We start from the raw sequence: 21318 nt of genomic DNA, 5'->3' as shown, positions 1-21318 counted from the left end.
GGAAGCGGAGATCGCTAGTAGTGTTGCGATACCCGGCCGGCAACTGTACCTCTCTTACCGCCATCGAGAATGGGGAAGGGATTTCAGCTGTGGCCGTCACTCTGCCTTCCAGGTGGTTAAGTAACCTTTTTAGATCTCCCACATTGAAAGTTCCCACACCTGGAATGGTCTGCATTTGAGGCTGCAGACCTTGGGGTTGTAATGGTGGTACCTCTACTTGATTCCCCCTTGGAGGGGCTTGCTGCTGGTTCATTTTATGGGCATCTTCGGGTATCACAATTACTTCGGGGTTTTGACCTTGATTTTCTTCTTGACCCTGGCCGTGGCCTCAAGCCGTACCGCGATCATAGTTTTCCACATCTCTGTGATCATCATGTTCCGCATAGTTATAGTTGTCTGCTCGGTTATGCTAGCGGGAATCAGGGTGACCGCGGTAATTGTCGCGATGGTATCCATCTAAATATCTACCTCGGCCCCCACCTCTTCCCCTCCATTGAGGCCTTCTCCAACAATCGTTTCCATACCCACGACCATATCGATCCAGCGATCTGCGGGGAGGAGCTCTCTCATGATCGCGGTGCCGCTCCCGATTTTCCTGGGAATTCAGGGGCACACGCGTTATATCATGGGGCGTCACATCTCCACGATCAGCTTCTTTCTGCCATTCAAGCAACAACATTCTTAAATTATCATCGCCCAAGTGGATCCCCAAGCGATCCTTCAAAGCTGCGAAGCCCCGTTGTTGATTCTCCGGCATCGACTCCGCCTGTCGGCGTTCCTCGAGGCTACGTCCAGACCGGTACGGATGGGTGGCTCCCTGGTTATCCGCCCGCAGAATTTCCCGACCATCAGCATCTTCTTCCACTAGCTCGATGATTGGGGACGTGTCATTAGAATAGTCCAGGCGCCGCGGGGTTATCGACACACGCCCTCCTCCGGGGAGGCCGTGGCCGGCTGAGGCATCCCTATTAGTCATGGGTGCTTTTTCAGGTGCATGAGTTGCACGGCTGCGGCGAAGACCCCTCATGGTCTTGCGTCGCTCCACGATGCTCAACCTTGAATCGAAACCATTCAAAGCATCGCCCATGCGATACAGTTGTTCCAACAAGTCAGCGTTGGTGATGAGCACCGACGGCTGTCCCCCAACGTCCGACGTAAAACGATCAGTCATTGGCGGAACGTAGGTTTCATGTTCATAGCCGTGATCAGAATCTTCCTCAGAACTTCCATCATAAAAACTTCCATCACGATATTGAGACATCCTTCCTCCCAGATGCAGATCTTGATTAGCCCTCCTTCTAGCACCAATTTGTTGATGGAGGAATTTGGGAGCAACAAAACTTAAGGTTCATAGCCGGAAACAAGATCTGTGATGGCAGTTCTTCGTCGGAAACGTGAACAATAACCGGCGGATCCGATGAACAGTATTCATCGGAAAAGATGAAGAGTGTTTGATGGTGGTGATTATTGGGGGCTGAGATTGCTTATGGTTAGTGGTGGCTCCTTTGCACTCTCGCTTCTGACCCCTTACAATTTGCCTACGTATCCTTATTTATAGGGAATCAAGCCCCCGTAGTTCTTGGGGAACAAGAAACCTAATGGGCTTAGATTTCTTATCCCGAGGCCCAGTAGGAACCCCACTGGAAACCGTCTTCTACTAGCTTTAGGAATGTCCGTCGATGAGGCCCAACCACAAAGGCCCAAGGCTCGTCCGCGGCTTCGAGACTTCACGGATGAGGCATCTCCCTGGCCAAGGATAAACCCCCACTACCAGCTGTTTCTCTAATCCGCAGACGCAAGTATAGCCGTGGTTCACCCCAAATATTGGACGCATCGTTGTCCCCCCGATAAGGAGCCCCTACCAGATTGTAGGATAAGTGATCCCAAGCTTTTGGGTGCAAAGTGCAGGATACTCTGAAGTCTCCCAACGAGGACACCCGTTGACTACAGAGACAGCGCTCCCAAAGCACACACCAGATTTCACTCCACATCCCCAATGAGGACACCCATTGACTACAGGAGGAGGCCTTCAGTCCAGGCATACCCCTGGAGGTCTCTGACCACGAATACCGCCTTTCCTGTAGATATGCTACAACAAGGAGTTCTTCAATAGAGTACCTGCATCAAATAGGTTAGTAATAATAATCTCCATCTTCCTTGAATCTTCCACAGAGCCCGTCCAAGTAATTATGTTGAAGTCTTCACAAGGTCTTTTGTTCCTTTAGGGCACGCCCTAAAGCTTATCATAGGAGGAAATTCTATCAGGAAATTCCCACCTTTCCTTAGTAACTGGGCGCGCCTTCCCCCTACGCTGAGGGCACGCCCGTTTATGTATGGGGTCAAGCAACATCAACTCCAACCATCAAACCACAGGGCGCGCCTACTTTCCTTCCGCAAGGCAAGTTACCTTATCTGTTCCGTAATTTTAGGCATTTCTTCCTCAATTTTAACCGTTCTATCAATCTTAATCTGAATATTGTTTATACCAATTTTTTAGCATAACAATTACTATTAGTATAATATACCGAAACTTAACAATAATGTCTTACCAAACTAGATGGGAAACACGTTAAATGAAATGTAAAAAGATACATATTTAAATATTAAAATAAGTTAAATAACTTATAATTACATAAAATAACATTATTGGAGAAAAAAACAAATGTATAAAATTTATGTAAATTACATAAAATCAATATTATTTATATACTAATATTTATAATCGGTCTGGTCGGTTTTTTCGGTTGGTTATAGGTATTAGTATTTATAATCGGTTCGGTTCGATTTTTCCGGTTCGTTTATAACATATAACCAGAACCGAATCATTCAAATCGGTTCGGCTTTTTACTTTTCAATTTCGGTTTTGGATCTATTTTACTCGGCTCGGTTCATGCCAGTTTTGGCCGGTTTCGGTTCGGCTTCAATTTTAATTCGATTTTTTACTCACCCCTGGTTCCAAGGACATACAAATTCAAAATCATACTCAGTACCAATTTAATCCGAAAAATGTGAATTTAGGAGTAAAATAGATTAATTCGATTTATTTTTGTTATAATATTAATGTAAAATCTTGTAAAGTGCATTCTTCTAACACCTTAAGATTTTAGAGCGACTGATTTCTTAACATGGTATTAGAGAGGTTATGTTGGCGAGAGGACTAAGGTTCGATTCTCAACCACCCCCAACATTCTCACCATTTATTATGGACACTAAAGGCAATTAATATCTCATACGTGTTCAACTATTCGACCCATAAATGGGCTCTCCAGCGAGGGTGAGTGAAAGGGTGTTAGGTATAAGGTGCAACACATAGGGGGTGAATGTATTTTCTTATTTTCTTATAAAGTGTGAGTGTTTGTGGGTTGTGGAACTAACAGCTAAATGGGTTTGTAGTGATAAAAGATTAAATGTAAACACACAAGCAATTTATCAAAAACTCACTTGATTTGTATTAAATCAAATTTGTCTTGCTACAAATCTATGTTGTTGAAAAATAAGAACTCAGCTACTTCTCTTGAGAGAATTACAAGATTTTCTAGATATGTTTGTTACAACTAAAACAAAGGACTTGTGCTATGTTTTATAGATCAACATGCACGGTTTACAGAACTTGCACTAAAATAGACTAACGCATTTTCTAAAACTCATTTGTCTGTTTCTATTTCTGGTGCAACATATATGTGCATAATGTACTAGGTCTGTGACCCTTCTTTATCCATTTCATCTTGACCCTTAATCTTGTATTCTTCAAGCTGCATTTGTAGACTTTCCAGTTCAGTGATATAATTGTTTGTTGACTGATAATCTTGGATCTTCAAGTTGTTTGCATTCTGAATTCTGAAGCTGTTTCTCGAGATCTCTTTTATTGTGTAGAGATGTCACATATCGATAAAAAAAATGGCTTATCGATATCTTTAGTTCTTTGCATAGGTTTTTGACTTGTCGAGGTCTCCAGTTTTCTATAAGTTTTTTGACTTGTCGATATCTCCAGTTCTCTGCATAAGATTTTGACTTGTCGATATCTCAAGTTCTCTACATAAACTTTTGACTTGCCGACACCTCCATTTCTCTCCATGAACTTTTGACTTTTTGATATCTCCAGTTCTCTACCTAAACTTTTGACTTGCCGATATCTCCAATTCTCTACATATAGATTGACTTGTCGATATATTTTTGGACTTATCTACTAGACATTTTAGAATTCTTGACATACTTTTCTATATTCCTTGATATGTGACTTGTCGATATCTGACCTAAAATATTTTTCCTATAACAACATTATTCAATTTCAAAATTCTACACTTCTCTCTGAGGCATGATCATGATTGATCTTCTTCCGGAGTCTATTCCTTAACTTGATGGTTGTTCATAGAAAAATTTCCCGATCTAATCTACTTAGCATTTTTACATACTCAAGAAATACAATTACAGAATACAATGAGATTATTATACAACTTATCCTTAGGATTGTCAAGGTGACTTCGTCTAGTCATGTACAAGCATGTCATGCACAACAAAGGGTCTTTGACTGGTTCTTTAACAATTTTAAGCAGGACCTTAAATAACTGAAACCATCCAAATTTTAAAATTTTCATCTTTCAACTCGTTCTAAAATTCATTGAATTCGAAATTAAACTGGAATTTTATCAAGTTCAATTTTTTTTATGTGCATTCAAAATTGTTCATGGACACTTTTGACGAGTTGCTTACAAACAACTCAGAAATAGATTTTTGTTGATAAACAACTCAACTTACAAACTCGTGCAAGTAAGATATGTATTGCTAAAAAAATTAAAATATGTTTTTATGCATGTTTGATCGTATATAATAAGGAATATAGCGTACACAACAATATATATGTTTTTACTTAGGATTTATAAAACAATCATCAATATAGAACAATAAATTTCAACCCAATGATGATAGTTAACTAATAACAACTAGTATAATAACTCGTGCAAGACACAACTCATTTTTTAGTTTTTTTTATATTATGTAATTATAGCATTTTTAATTATTTTTTTATTGGTAAATATTGTGCAATATCACATGTATATCAAATACAATCAATTAATTATCAATGCGTTTGATTTATATGTAAGACGTTATTAAACTACACAACATTGTTAATATGCTAGTAGAGCTTAATAAGCAAATTATACATTTTCTTCTTTTTGTCATTTCAATTATATTTTCAGAATGAATGCAAGTATTATAGTTGATGTACGTTCAAAAAAAATGTTTTAAATTATTTCTTATAATGCGCTCATTGTGTTTAGGAGAAGTATACTAAAAATCAATGCATACGGTGAACTGCATAGCTGAGGAATTTTTTTTTGAAATATGATGAAATAAACTATGAGTTAATGAACTTTTTCATTGTTAAAATTACTACCAACTTGTAAGTACCACGCCCAATTTAAAAATTTTAAAAATGCATAAGTAAAGTCGTAAAAACTTATAGTCGTAATATTTAACAAAGTCCTAAAAAAACTTCATCGTATTATTGAACAAATTAAAACTTACACGAATGTTTATATAAGTTAATTTTTAAGAAAAAAATGTTAGATTTTGAAATATTGTCATTTAGGTTGATATTATGTCATTCTAAATGTCATAATATATCAACTAACCTTGATCCAATGTACCTAATTTTTTATTTTTTGAGCAAAGTCAAAGTTTTATGTGATGCTAGACAATTGTCAATGTCAGAAATTTATCAATTAAAATTTGGTATAATCCACCTAATTTTTATCATAATCAAAAGAATTTCAAATTCAGTCGATCATTCTTAATGTCATAACATAATTTATTTTGTTACTTTCTAATTGACCAATGAACCAAAATACGTAATTAACATAAATCCCTTTACAATTAGTAAAGATAATGTCGTATTTGCACGTGCATGTACGTAAAATATTATTTTTAAATTATTTAGTCGATATAATGTTCACGTGTTATGTAATACTGATTTTAACATAAGGAATACTTAACAAATAATCTAAAGAGTACTGAACAAATATATGGTATCAATATTGAACAAACACATTTTATAAATTTATTATTCAGTATAAGTGTATACGTGATCATTAGTTATTAATTTTCATATCTTACATTTGTAATTAATATATATAATATCAATTTTAGAATAAACTTGAAAAACTATTTTTATTTAAATTTTTAACGTAAGTACATACTTGATTATAAGATTTTATCAATCATTCCTACATATATTTTTGTGAATGTAAATATAACGATAACACAAAAAAATATTACATTACTAATTAAAATAAATATCACATGTTAATATACTTATCTTATTCGTAAAATAGCTACCTTTACATGTTCAATTTTAAATAATATTATTATTTTAATAGTAAACTTACACTATTTAGACAATTTTTTATTGACATAAGTAAACATTATATTTGTGATATTACACATTAAAAATATTTTAATAATACATGAGGGTAAATTTTTCATTTCACATTATTAAAATTTCTCAACAATTCATAAATAAAATATTAACATAAATGATAATGGGATAATGGTGATGTATTTTAGTATATTACATAATTTTTCTGGTTAATTTCAGTTTATATTAGAGATATCTTGAAATTTAAGTTAGTGAAAGCTAATATACTCCTAATTACCTTATTTTTTCGTATTTAAAGTTTCGTAACTATATAAATATCGACTTGCTGGCAAAAATTTGACACAACATAGCAAATTTTAAGTAAAAGAAGCCCATAAAAATGTAACTATATTATTATCGACATGCCGGTAAATATTTAATACTACATGATATGTTCTCTCTATGTGATGGGTAGGAATTTAGCGTATGACAAAACAAGACTATAATATTATCTATTTGGCATGAGAGTATTTGATATTTTTATAATGCGTAGTGTATGACGTACAAAAATAACTCCCAAAATACACATAACATGTTTTAATTAGCAAGACTCATATTAACACCGCGTGGTTCATTACAGATGAACAATCAACCATTCACAAACCAGCACCTCCCTTTCTGGGAAAGTTTTGAGTTTTTTTTTTAAATCTCTAAAATTACTCTTTTATAATATTTATGAATAATCATCTAGCTTTAATTACCTAAAATTAATTATTCAAATAATTTCATAACTAGGGGTTAAGTGAAAATTAAATTGTCTTATTATTTACGACACTACATATTATATGTATGATTAACAACACATGTGATTATATAACACAGTGGTATAAAGATGTATATGTAGATGAGTAAGCTCGAATTCGATTCTCATAAATAAATTTTGTTTTAATAATTATCAAATATAGGAACAAATTATACTCTTCATCACAAGTTCGAATCCCACGGGAGGAGAATTTATGATTATGTCTCCTGAGCCAAAACTTGTCACTTATTACCTTGGTTCACACGGTTTATTCTCATGTTGGTGTATTTTATCGATGAAAATAAAGATTTTAAGTTTGATCATGGGTTATGCTCGTTGTAGGCTCTAACGGTAAAGGCAGCCCAACACGAGTTACAAATAATCACATCAAGGCCCAACAGAAAAGTCGGTCATTCAACCCCTGATTTTTATTGTTTTATTTTAATCTCCCACCAAGCCAATCACTTCTCATCTCTCTCCCTCCCTCTCTCTCTCTCTCGCCAATTTAAATAAAAATATTCAGAACCTCTCTTCAAAACCCTAGCCAGTGAGTAGCGACTAAAACAAATCGATACTTACAAATCGAAAGCATATACATACAATTACGAGCATCCGTGTTCGTATTATCCACGAGATCTGATGTTCTAGGGTTTTAGATTCTTCTAGAACTATGTGGAACAATACTGGACAAGATATGTGGAACAGCGGCGGTCTTCTTGCGCCGCCGGGAACAGGTGGCGGTGGAGCGATACTTCCTCCGGGAACCGGCGGAGCTGGCGGTCCTATACCGCCTCCGCCGGCGGCGCAACCGTCGTATACTGTGCTTCCGACGCCGGAAGAAGCTGAAGCTAGGTTAGAAGAGAAGGCGAGGAAGTGGATGCAGTTGAACTCCAAGAGGTATGGAGATAAGCGCAAGTTTGGGTTCGTTGAGCCGCAGAAGGAGGATTTGCCTCCCGAGCATGTTAGGAAGATTATTCGGTGAGTTTTTCGTGTTTCGTTGTTTAATGTTGCTGATATTTGTTTTGTTTATGTTTAATTGTGGCGATATTTGTATTGTTTGTTATCAGTTTATGTGTATGAGGTTTTTTATATGTTAATCGTGGAGATTTTAGGTTGTATTTGTTTGTTCAAGTGTTTTGAAGCATGAATGGACTGTTTAGATTTATTTATTAGGTTGATATAGATTAATGTGATAAGTTGTGCATATTTGCGTGTTTAGGCATAAATGAGATGTAATTTTTTAATTATGAAGTAAGTTTGGGTAATTCTGTGTAGCGGTATGTATCTGATAGAGTTTATTTTAGTTAACGTATCTGATTGAGTTTATTTCTAGTTAATGATATGGTTCAATTGGTACACATATTAGACATTGAAATAATTAAGCAATAAGGCCCAAAGGGAATCAACTCTAGGGGAAGAAATTTAGGAATTGGACTTAGGTGTTATGGAGGATCATTATTTTCATTATCTTCTTTTTTAGAGAATCAGACGGAGATGCATTTATGGGCTTCTTGGTATCAGCCTATCAGTTTTAGATAGAGCTGAGCAATGAATTTAAAATTTAATTGTTCCCTATGAATAGTAGTGTTTATGCGTATCACCCGAAATTATGAATAGTAGTGTTTCTGATTGTTGTCTGAAATTGCATCACATCTTGCTTGTGATGCGTTAAACCTGTATAGTTAAATGATAGGATGACAAGGATTTAAAGTTTGACCCATCCTAGCACTGTTCTTCACTCTCAAATACACTAAATTTGGCCTAATGCCATAGCCCACGTTTCCTCTTGGTAAATTATGTCAAATTTGTTCAGCTCAAAACTTCTAATAACAGTAATAATGATTGTCAGATCTGCGGGCTAGCTTCTATAATGTATGTATGCCCACAAATATCTGTCATTCTGTTTTATGCGTTTTTACTTGTGTGGGTTGCATATATTTTAAATGAGTCAAACCTTTATCTGTTCTATCAAACTATAAAATGATTCATCCTTCCAGGGCTTGTTATCCATCAAGTTTCACTATAACTCTACTCAATTGTCGATCTACTCTGAGAATCATGTTTACACTTTACAAACTTGTACAATTTGCCTTGAAATTTTTTTGCACATCCTTTTACAACTTGTGTATACTAATTGTTGGTTCCATGCAGAGATCATGGTGACATGTCATCTAAAAAATATCGGCATGACAAACGTGTGTATCTTGGAGCTCTTAAGTTTGTTCCTCATGCAGTCTACAAGCTTCTGGAAAATATGCCAATGCCTTGGGAGCAGGTATTAACCCAGCCTAACTCTCGAAGTTATTTAGTTCTCCTATCAGAGTTTAACTGCTCAACTTTACTGAAACTAATGTCTCAAGTCATGTGCAATGTAGGTGCGTGAGGTGAAGATTTTGTACCATATTACTGGAGCTATCACATTTGTGAACGAAATACCGTGGGTGGTTGAACCGATTTATCTAGCTCAGGTATGTTCTGAAACTCATCTTATTTTTTTTATAATATATATAATCCATTGGCTCATTATGATTGGGATTTTAGATGAAGATAGTTTGTATTTTGAAGGTAATAGTATGTTACTCGGACTCGGCTAGAATTGTTCAACATGGATACGTGTCCAAGTTTCGGACTAGGATTTTTTTTCCGAAAAACATACACGTTTTTGGCCTAAAATTAGTGTCAAAGTCCGAGTGTCCATGTCCAAATGTTGAGTATCTGACACCGGTACTCGAAGGTATAATGAAGAGTCCGAGTAACAAGTGTGATACTAGATCTCATACACTTGTCACAGTTTTTTTGTTTTCATAGTCTGTTTGGTTAATCATCTCGACACAACTTATGCTTACTGATTGCTTTGAATTGGATTTAATAGTGGGGTACAATGTGGATAATGATGAGAAGAGAGAAGCGGGATCGTCGGCATTTCAAGAGAATGCGATTTCCTCCTTTTGATGATGAGGAGCCTCCGCTGGATTATGCTGATAATCTTCTCGACGTGGACCCTCTGGAGCCTATCCAATTAGAGTTGGATGAGGAAGAGGATTCCGCTGTGCATACATGGTTTTATGACCACAAGCCTCTCGTGAAAACAAAGCTTATTAATGGCCCCAGTTACAGGAAATGGCACCTTTCACTTCCTATAATGGCTACACTCCATCGACTTTCAGGGCAGTTACTTTCTGATTTGATTGATCGGAATTACTTCTACTTGTTTGATATGGAGTCGTTCTTTACAGCCAAAGCCCTCAATATGTGCATTCCTGGTATGTTAACACTTCTATTTGCTTATTTATTAGCTGTCTTAGTGTAACTCTAAAACTTTAATTTTACTAACCAAATTGTTTTTGTAAAGTGATGAAAGTGCTTAAGGATTCGAATAGTAGGATATATAGGTTTTGATAGGGTGCTGTTGAACTGTAAAATATAACATAGAAAAAATGGTAGCAGTTTTCCGTCCCCCTTCTGTGTATTTAGCGGGCTAATTTTTCCCATGATAGAATTGTATGCCTAATCTATTTTCATTGGTTCTTGTCCTCCCTGAAAATTGCTGATGCCATCTGCTGTCAGTTATATTATTAAATTTGTTTTTGTATGTCTTTCAGTATTATTTTTATTTTTACCTATTGCTTGTGTTATCAGAATTGTTCCGAGTATTATGTTTTTGGCTGAAAATATTTCTAATAAGCTATTATATTACAGGTGGGCCTAAGTTTGAACCCTTATACCGTGACATGGAGAAAGGGGATGAAGATTGGAATGAATTCAATGATATTAACAAACTTATTATTAGATCACCACTTAGGACTGAGTACAGAATTGCTTTCCCTCATCTATATAACAATAGGCCCAGGAAAGTAAAGCTTTGTATATACCATACCCCAATGATCATGTACATAAAAACGGAGGATCCAGATTTACCTGCGTTCTACTTTGACCCACTGATTCACCCTATAACCTCCACAAACAAGGACCGCCAGCGTGATAGGAAAATTTCTGAAGAGGATGATGATGATTTCTGTTTGCCGGAGGGAGTTGAACCACTGCTTAGAAGCACCCCAATTTACACCGACACCACTGCTGCTGGAATCTCACTGTTGTTTGCCCCACGCCCTTTTAACATGAGGTCCGGTCGTATGCGTCGTGCTGAAGATATACCCCTGGTATCAGAATGGTTCAAGGAGCACTGGTAATTTTTTCTTTTCTTTTATGGACTTTATAGAGATAGTTGTGTTACATAGAGCTGATCTTAATTTGTTTAATATTTTTTTAATTCATTTGCAGCCCTCCGACATACCCTGTTAAAGTTCGTGTCAGCTATCAAAAGTTGTTGAAATGTTTTGTTTTAAATGAGCTACATCATCGACCACCTAAAGCTCAGAAGAAGAAACACTTGTTCAGGTCGCTCCAAGCTACAAAGTTTTTTCAAACCACTCAGCTTGATTGGGCTGAAGCCGGGCTTCAAGTTTGTAAGCAAGGGTACAATATGCTAAATCTGTTGATACACAGGAAGAATCTGAATTATCTTCATCTTGATTATAATTTTAACTTGAAGCCTGTGAAGACTCTCACAACTAAAGAACGTAAGAAGTCCCGGTTTGGTAATGCTTTTCATTTGTGCCGTGAGATCTTGCGTTTGACAAAGCTAGTTGTTGATGCCAATATCCAGTTTCGCTTGGGGAATGTTGATGCGTTTCAGTTGGCAGATGGCCTGCAGTATACATTCTCACATGTTGGCCAGTTGACTGGGATGTATCGTTACAAGTATAGGCTGATGCGACAAATTAGGATGTGTAAAGATTTGAAGCACTTAATCTATTACCGATTCAATACAGGGCCAGTGGGGAAGGGACCTGGATGTGGTTTTTGGGCACCTATGTGGAGGGTGTGGTTGTTCTTCCTTCGTGGAATAGTTCCTCTTCTGGAACGATGGCTGGGAAATTTACTTGCTCGTCAATTTGAGGGGCGTCATTCAAAAGGGGTGGCAAAGACAGTTACTAAGCAGAGAGTTGAAAGTCATTTTGACTTGGAGCTTCGAGCTGCTGTCATGCATGATGTTCTTGATGCTATGCCAGGTGATTAAAGCCTCGTGCCTCACTTTTCTTTTTTTAGTAATGCAAGACAATAATTTGTTATCTTTGTTTGAGATGTTTGTATTTCCAACATTGAAATACCTTATTGTTCAAAATGCAGAGGGAATTAAGCAGAACAAAGCAAGAACCATTTTGCAGCATCTAAGTGAAGCATGGCGTTGCTGGAAGGCAAATATTCCTTGGAAGGTAAATATACAATGCCTTCGATTATATATTGTGGAAAGCCTTTGATTTTTAATGTTGTTTAATAGGTGCATTTATCTAACCTATAGCCTGTTTGTCCTGATCTTTATCACTCTGCAACCTGTTAGGTACCTGGATTGCCAGTTCCAATTGAAAACATGATTCTTCGGTATGTAAAGTCAAAAGCTGATTGGTGGACAAATGTTGCCCATTATAACCGTGAACGTATAAGGCGGGGGGCTACTGTTGACAAGACAGTCTGTAGGAAAAATTTGGGAAGGTTGACTCGTCTTTGGCTCAAGGCAGAACAGGTAAGTTTTCTGGGCCAATGTATAGCGGCTATTGTTGTGATGTGATGATATTACCTTGCAATCTTTATAAATTAATTTTGACACCTGCGTGCCTTACAGGAACGACAACACAATTATTTGAAAGATGGGCCATATGTCACTCCAGAGGAAGCTGTGGCTATATACACCACTACTGTGCATTGGTTGGAATCAAGAAAGTTTTCACCTATACAGTTCCCACCTTTGTCATATAAGCATGACACAAAGCTTCTTATCCTCGCCCTTGAAAGATTAAAAGAATCTTACAGTGTGGCCGTGAGGTTGAATCAGCTGCAGAGGGAAGAGCTGGGTCTGATTGAGCAGGCTTATGATAATCCACATGAGGCTTTATCAAGGATAAAGCGCCATCTGCTTACCCAGCGTGCTTTTAAAGAGGTATGTTTCTACAATCTTAATAACTAGGTGCAATGACTATATTCTCAATTCACAAGTATAATTTTGGCACTGAACTGTGTACAGGTGGGAATTGAGTTTATGGATCTGTATAGTTACTTAATCCCGGTTTATGAGATCGAACCTTTGGAGAAGATTACAGATGCTTATCTTGATCAGTATCTGTGGTACGAAGGTGATAAGCGCCATCTCTTTCCTAATTGGATTAAACCAGCAGATTCAGAGCCACCACCCCTGCTCGTCTACAAATGGTGTCAGGGAATAAACAATTTACAAGGTATATGGGATACTGGTGATGGGCAATGTGTAGTGATGCTTCAGACCAAGTTTGAGAAATTCTTCGAGAAGATAGATCTGACCATGTTAAACAGGTATCAGTTGTTTAGTTGTTTACCAAATGTTGAATTTTGTTGAATTTTGCTATACTTGAAGTAAAATACCAATGCCTAAATTCTCCCTTTGACTATATTTTGTACTTATGCAGGCTTCTGAGATTGGTTCTTGACCATAATATTGCTGATTATGTCACTGCGAAAAACAATGTTGTGCTGTCCTACAAGGACATGAGTCACACAAACTCTTATGGTCTTATTCGCGGTCTTCAGTTTGCCTCCTTTGTTGTTCAGTATTATGGTTTGGTCCTCGATCTTTTGCTGCTTGGTTTAACCCGTGCAAGTGAAATCGCTGGACCGCCTCAGATGCCCAATGAATTCATCACTTTTTGGGACTCTAAAGTTGAAACCAGACACCCGATACGATTGTACTCAAGGTACATTGACAAGGTTCATATATTGTTCAGGTTTACTCATGAAGAGGCTCGAGACCTTATTCAGCGATATCTTACTGAGCATCCCGATCCCAACAATGAAAATATGGTTGGGTATAACAATAAGAAGTGCTGGCCAAGGGATGCAAGAATGAGGCTGATGAAGCATGATGTCAATCTGGGGAGAAGTGTTTTCTGGGATATGAAAAATCGACTTCCACGTAGTATCACCACACTGGAGTGGGAAAATGGTTTTGTTTCTGTCTATAGCAAGGACAATCCCAATTTGCTTTTCAGCATGTGTGGATTTGAGGTCCGTATTCTTCCCAAGATTAGAATGACTCAAGAAGCATTTAGTAATACTCGTGATGGAGTTTGGAACTTGCAAAATGAACAAACGAAAGAACGTACAGCTGTTGCTTTCTTACGTGTAGATGATGAACATATGAAGATCTTCGAGAATCGTGTAAGGCAAATCCTTATGTCATCAGGTTCAACAACATTCACGAAAATCGTCAACAAGTGGAATACCGCTTTGATAGGCCTTATGACATACTTCCGTGAAGCAACTGTTCATACGCAAGAATTATTAGATCTGCTGGTCAAGTGTGAAAATAAAATCCAGACTCGAATCAAAATTGGGTTGAACTCAAAAATGCCTAGTCGATTCCCACCAGTTATTTTTTATACACCAAAAGAAATTGGAGGGTTGGGTATGTTATCAATGGGTCACATATTGATTCCTCAGAGTGATCTTCGTTATAGTCAGCAAACAGATGTTGGCGTTACCCACTTCAGGAGTGGAATGAGTCATGAAGAAGACCAGCTGATTCCAAATCTCTACCGTTACATACAGCCATGGGAGAGTGAATTTATTGACTCACAACGTGTTTGGGCAGAGTATGCGCTGAAGAGACAAGAAGCTCAGTCACAAAATAGGCGTTTGACTCTTGAGGATCTGGAGGACTCTTGGGATCGTGGTATCCCTCGTATCAATACTTTGTTTCAGAAGGATAGGCACACTCTGGCTTATGATAAGGGATGGAGAGTTAGGACAGATTTCAAGCAGTATCAGGTTCTTAAACAGAACCCATTTTGGTGGACACACCAGAGACACGATGGTAAACTTTGGAACTTGAACAACTACCGAACTGACGTTATTCAAGCCCTTGGTGGTGTAGAAGGAATCCTTGAACATACATTGTTCAAAGGGACATACTTCCCAACTTGGGAAGGTCTTTTTTGGGAGAAGGCATCAGGTTTTGAGGAGTCGATGAAGTATAAAAAGCTAACAAACGCTCAGAGATCTGGTCTCAATCAAATTCCTAACCGTAGGTTCACCCTTTGGTGGTCGCCTACCATCAATAGAGCCAATGTGTATGTTGGTTTTCAAGTGCAGCTCGATTTGACTGGAATATTCATGCATGGGAAAATTCCGACACTCAAGATTTCTCTTATTCAGATATTCCGTGCCCATTTGTGGCAAAAAATTCATGAGAGTGTTGTTATGGATCTCTGCCAGGTTTTGGATCAAGAGTTGGATGCACTAGAAATCGAGACGGTGCAAAAAGAGACCATACATCCAAGAAAAAGTTACAAAATGAACAGCTCCTGTGCCGATATCCTCTTATTTGCTGCTCATAGGTGGCCAATGTCAAAGCCCAGTTTGGTTGCCGAGTCAAAGGATGTGTTTGATCAAAAAGCTAGCAACAAATATTGGATAGATGTGCAACTCCGTTGGGGTGATTATGATTCTCATGATATTGAGCGTTATACTAGGGCAAAGTTTATGGATTACACAACAGATAATATGTCTATATATCCATCTCCCACTGGTATGTGTCTTTCTCCACCTGTTTTAATATGTATTTCCAATGATCCAAATTACCTGAAAAAAGCTTGTTTTTGTCTGTAATGCTAATTTAGCTTATTGCTTTCTGATACAGGGGTGATGATTGGCCTTGATCTTGCTTACAACTTGCATTCTGCTTTTGGGAATTGGTTCCCCGGGTCAAAACCACTTCTTGCTCAGGCCATGAATAAGATAATGAAGGTGTGTATCTGTCATAGTTATAATTGCCTTACATGTGCTGCTGATTGTCTATCTATATTCTATATGGAATAAATGTCAGTTTCTAATTCCAGTTTTGAGTTTATGTAACAAACCTGACATTCTATGATCTTGTTTATCTTATGCAGTCAAATCCAGCTTTGTATGTCCTGAGGGAGCGGATAAGGAAAGGGTTGCAATTGTATTCTTCAGAGCCTACAGAGCCATATTTGTCATCTCAGAATTACGGGGAGATATTTAGTAATCAAATTATTTGGTTTGTTGATGACACGAATGTGTATCGTGTCACAATCCACAAGACATTTGAGGGAAATCTGACTACGAAACCAATTAATGGTGCCATATTCATATTCAACCCAAGGACGGGGCAGCTTTTTCTAAAGGTATGTTACCATCTTGTAATGTGAATCCTGAAGAGCTACTGTCATATGTAAAAACCATGGTCTTCACATTTACTACTTTTGCAGGTGATCCATACTAGTGTTTGGGCGGGGCAGAAACGTCTTGGTCAGCTAGCCAAGTGGAAAACAGCAGAGGAAGTAGCTGCACTTGTGCGATCCTTGCCTGTGGAAGAGCAGCCCAAACAAATCATTGTGACACGTAAAGGAATGTTGGATCCTCTTGAAGTTCACTTGCTAGATTTTCCTAATATTGTCATTAAAGGAAGTGAACTGCAACTTCCTTTCCAAGCATGCTTGAAGATCGAAAAGTTTGGTGATCTGATTCTGAAAGCTACAGAGCCGCAGATGGTTTTGTTCAATATATATGATGATTGGTTGAAGAGTATTTCATCGTATACTGCATTTTCCAGGCTTATACTGATCTTGCGTGCCCTTCATGTGAATAATGAGAAGGCAAAAATGTTACTAAAGCCTGATAAGACTATTATCACTGAACCTCATCATATTTGGCCTTCCCTTTCAGATGATCAATGGATGAAGGTAAACATTTTGTTTTTGTTTTATGCACCTGCATGATTTAAGTTTCCTTGGGAAAATTAGAGGTAATTAATTAACTTTTCTTGTTTTCTGGCTCTTTTTGTACATTGCAGGTTGAGGTTGCTCTGAGAGACCTTATACTCTCTGATTATGCCAAAAAGAACAATGTGAACACTTCAGCGCTGACGCAATCTGAAATTCGTGATATTATTCTTGGAGCTGAGATCACTCCACCCTCCCAACAGCGGCAGCAGATAGCTGAGATTGAGAAACAGGTGAGTTGTTTCTTTTTCCTCCACAATTTGCTAAATGCTATGATGTGTCACTATTTATTAACATAAACACATTTTACCTTCCAGGCGAAAGAGGCAAGTCAGTTGACAGCAGTCACTACAAAGACCACAAATGTCCATGGCGATTCTTTAATTGTCACTACCACAAGTCCTTACGAACAGGCTGCATTCGGGTCCAAAACTGATTGGCGTGTTAGGGCAATTTCAGCAACAAATCTTTATCTTCGAGTGAATCATATATACGTTAATTCTGAGGACATAAAGGTATCATGCTTTTACCTTCTTATGTTATAATGCCAAGTTAAAATTTCCATCCAAGGCTCATAGTTTGTGTAATTTTGGTGCAGGAAACGGGTTACACATATATAATGCCAAAAAATATATTGAAAAAGTTCATATGCGTTGCCGATCTGCGGACGCAAATTGCAGGATATTTGTATGGCGTAAGTCCTCCTGATAATCCTCAGGTGAAGGAGATTCGGTGTATTGCCATGCCGCCACAGTGGGGGACCCATCAGCAGGTACATCTTCCATCAGCTCTTCCTGAGCATGAATTCCTTAATGATCTGGAGCCATTGGGATGGATGCACACACAGCCGAACGAGCTTCCACAGTTATCGCCTCAGGTAACTATCTGTTGGATGCATGTGTTTTTGATAAAATTAGTAAAAGGATATTGATATAATTCTAGATATTTCTTTGTCATTTGAAGTACCACATCTAATGTGTGTACTTTTTTATCTTCCGTAGGATCTCACATCTCATGCCCAGATCCTGGAGAATAACAAACAATGGGATGGAGAGAAGTGCATTATACTGACTTGTAGCTTTACTCCTGGTTCCTGCTCTTTAACTGCATATAAGCTTACACCAACAGGTTACGAATGGGGGCGAGCGAATAAAGATACTGGCAGTAATCCTCATGGGTATTTACCTACTCACTATGAGAAGGTCCAAATGCTTCTCAGTGACCGTTTTCTTGGTTTCTACATGGTAAGATTTAGTAAATGCTTAGTATGGTGTACATTTAAGAAAGATAATTATTATCGTTCTAGTTTCTGAGTCCATTTTATTATATACAGGTGCCCGATAATGGTCCATGGAATTACAACTTCATGGGGGTAAAGCACACAAAGATAATGAAGTATGGAATTAAGCTGGGGACTCCTCGCGAGTACTATCATGAGGATCACAGACCCACACATTTCTTGGAGTTTAGCAACATGGAGGAGGGCGAAATCACTGCCGTGGGTGACCGTGAGGATACATTTACATAAAAACAGTGTACGGGAGTTGTGTAACACATACTTTTTGGTAACAGCTTACATCCATAGGTTTTGTAATTGCCGTTTGAAGGGAGCTAGGATTTGAATCGTCAAGGCCAGGAAGGGCCAAACGCCGTGATGAATGTAAATTGTTGATGTATGTTCAGTAGTATACTTTCTCGAGATGCCACAACTTCGTTTTGACCAACTAAAATACGGGCTTGCTGTAATTCACCGTTTTAAAAGCGTGTTGAGTGCTCCACTGGCTTCATTTCGGTTTATGTTTGGATAGTTGGATCCGTATAATGGTCATGTTACATAATTAACTGTGTTATCAACCAATTATTATTATAACTGCAGTATGCAACAGGTACTGTATTTGTCTCCTGGGTTATGAGTTAACATTTTGTAAATAAATTATCTCCCCATTGCTCTGGTTGAACTGTGCGTCCGTTCCCTGTCCGAAATGTTAATCAGTTATAAATCTTAGTAGTCAACTGTGAATTTATTGTTTTATTAGATACATAGGCTTTGTTACATACATAGACCAAGTTCAATTCCAGCTTTAATATTATATTTGCATCAGCTCCAAACACATAGGAGTATAATTTTTGTGTGTGAGCACCAGTTTAGCAATTCTCGAGTGATTTTCTTCCACTAGCAAGCTCAAGCAAGAGTATGCCAATTCTGTACACAACTAAACAACACAGATCTCAAATGCCTTGTCTAGCATTGTGTATTTTAGGGCGAGGTAGCCAATACTGCCCTTGACGCAGAGGTCAAATTGTGGTATTATACTTTTTTTTTGCCAATTATGGTATTATACTACTATCGACCAAAACATGTTCTGTTTGCATTTATGTGAATTATATGTAAAGTTTCACGGGGTGAAGATTGCTGGATAAAATGCAGCACGTCTAATTAGTTACAAAGTGTAGACATGTAAGAACTAAGATAATATAACGATGAATGTAGACAGAGAAAACATATACGACTCTGTATCAGTAGCAGTTTGGGTCATATGGTCTAAATAAAGCTTAAAATGATCGTCATCAGTTAAATTTATGGTCAACCAAATTTCCCGTCCGGTCAAACAATTACGGGTATAAATTTAGTCATATTTAAAGACGGTCGTCAAATTTAGTAAATTTGACTGGACCTTACTGACATTCGGTTTTGAAATTCACAATGAACATAAAAGAAATTCGAAAGACCTTTAATCGTTGGTAGCCGGTAGCTTGCAAGACTTACCCGCAGGAATGTATTTCATCCAGCAATGCAAGTCCAACAAACAATAAACAATAAAAAATTAAATGTGATAAAAAATTCTAAAAAGTTATGCATTCTATTTCTTACTCATTATTATGATTAGTTTAAATGAATCTGATGTCACTTGTGTTGATGTCACTTGGGTTACAGGGTTTTTGTATTTTTGTAAGCATTTGGTTATAAAGACGACTTATTAACTTGTATCTTTTATTTAATCAAATTTAATGCACCTCTACATCATACTCTGTTTTTAATATTTGTAGCACAGTTTTTCACTTAAAATAATTATTTTTAAAAGTTTTTTTTTGTAAATTTTAACATAAATTTTATATTTTTATTAATAAGAAAAAAATTTATAAGTAATATTTTTCAATATTCAATTAAAGCACTTTGACGTGTTAGAAAAATCAATCATCAAATATAAAAATAGAGAGTAGTTGAAGGAGTGAGTTATATTTTTAATGTGATCATATAGGCCACAAGGCTACATATAAAATCAAATATTACAAAATATTAAATAATATGTCTCTATATAACATATACAAACTAAATGAAAGAGTCATAATTTTTGTTCAAGTATATATTTTTTTTGAAATAATAAATAGTAGATTGAACATTTTTAATGAACAATTAACATTTTTTAAAATGTGGTCTCTAAATAATATAACATAAAAAATATTTTTTACTTTCAAAAACTCAATGATTTTGGTGATTACATATAAATTTAAAATTTTACTTAAACTTAAATAATTTAACTTATTTTGAAACGTATAAAATTTTGCTTTGGGAAATTAGGTTTACAGGAGAATGTACTAGGTACAATTATGCAACACAGATGATTTTAATTTAGGTTACACGACAATAGTAAGTAATGAAATATATACCCCTTGTATACACCGTATCCGAATCTAGGGCACGCATTAAGGAAACATTAGGTATGAGTTATGAAATTAATTTTGTCTGGGTTTAGCGGACACTACAAAAATATAAACCTTTTCTAAAATGACTATTCAAGAAGTTGTTTGTTAATAAATTAATAAAATTTTAGGTTTATTGATATTTAATAACTCACTCAACATGGATTATATTTTCTATCATATCCTTATAACATTACAATATATTTATGCTATACCAATGATGCTATAATTTTTCACAAATCAGTCAGTCTTGGTGATCATATATATGCTTTGCATTACAGGGTAGTGCATGGTTGGATAAAGTGGAAAATATACAAACTAATGACTCATAATTTGTTATATATATTATCACAGGCCCATCTAATATGCTTTAATTACAATGAAAAGCAAAATATTAATATATAACTTTCATCCAATTTATTTAAAAGTAAATGCCTAATTATTCATAAAAGAATTGAAAGATCTACTCAAAACAAATAAATCACCAATTTTTTTTGAAGAAATAAACAATAGAAGTACTTTTCAAATAAAGGATGTTAACCAGCTATATATAGCTGATTTATAAATATTCTCATTGTTTTTTTTATTTGTCGCTTTAACTTTTGCACACATTTCAATGTGCTTTG

General features: G+C 36.6%; 1 protein-coding gene across 1 annotated transcript; it reads left to right on the top strand.

Annotated features, from left to right (window-relative positions):
* Positions 1-7621: 7621 nt before the first annotated feature.
* On the top strand, positions 7622-18893 carry LOC141661905 (pre-mRNA-processing-splicing factor 8A). The gene is made up of 19 exons (XM_074468926.1): positions 7622-8135; positions 9309-9432; positions 9533-9625; positions 10030-10420; positions 10857-11343; positions 11439-12229; positions 12348-12433; positions 12559-12741; positions 12841-13155; positions 13240-13544; positions 13658-15774; positions 15886-15992; positions 16139-16393; positions 16478-16951; positions 17062-17223; positions 17308-17505; positions 17589-17867; positions 17992-18234; positions 18324-18893. Exons 1-19 carry the CDS (start codon positions 7828-7830, stop codon positions 18516-18518), a joined length of 7113 nt encoding a protein of 2370 aa, XP_074325027.1. The 5' UTR covers positions 7622-7827; the 3' UTR covers positions 18519-18893.
* Positions 18894-21318: the final 2425 nt, after the last annotated feature.

Source organism: Apium graveolens, chromosome 5, assembly GCF_009905375.1.
Source record: "Apium graveolens cultivar Ventura chromosome 5, ASM990537v1, whole genome shotgun sequence".
Lineage (NCBI taxonomy): Eukaryota > Viridiplantae > Streptophyta > Magnoliopsida > Apiales > Apiaceae > Apium > Apium graveolens.
The sequence above is the reverse complement of the archived record's forward strand: the minus strand, read 5'-3'. Positions and strand labels throughout refer to the sequence as shown.

Coding starts and splice junctions, on each gene's coding strand:
- LOC141661905 (XM_074468926.1), top strand. CDS start 7,828: ATGTGGAACAATACTGGACAAGATATGTGGAACAGCGGCGGTCTTCTT. Junction 12,230..12,347: donor TGTTCTTGATGCTATGCCAG/GTGATTAAAGCC, acceptor TTCAAAATGCAG/AGGGAATTAAGCAGAACAAA. Junction 17,224..17,307: donor TAGCTGAGATTGAGAAACAG/GTGAGTTGTTTC, acceptor TTTACCTTCCAG/GCGAAAGAGGCAAGTCAGTT.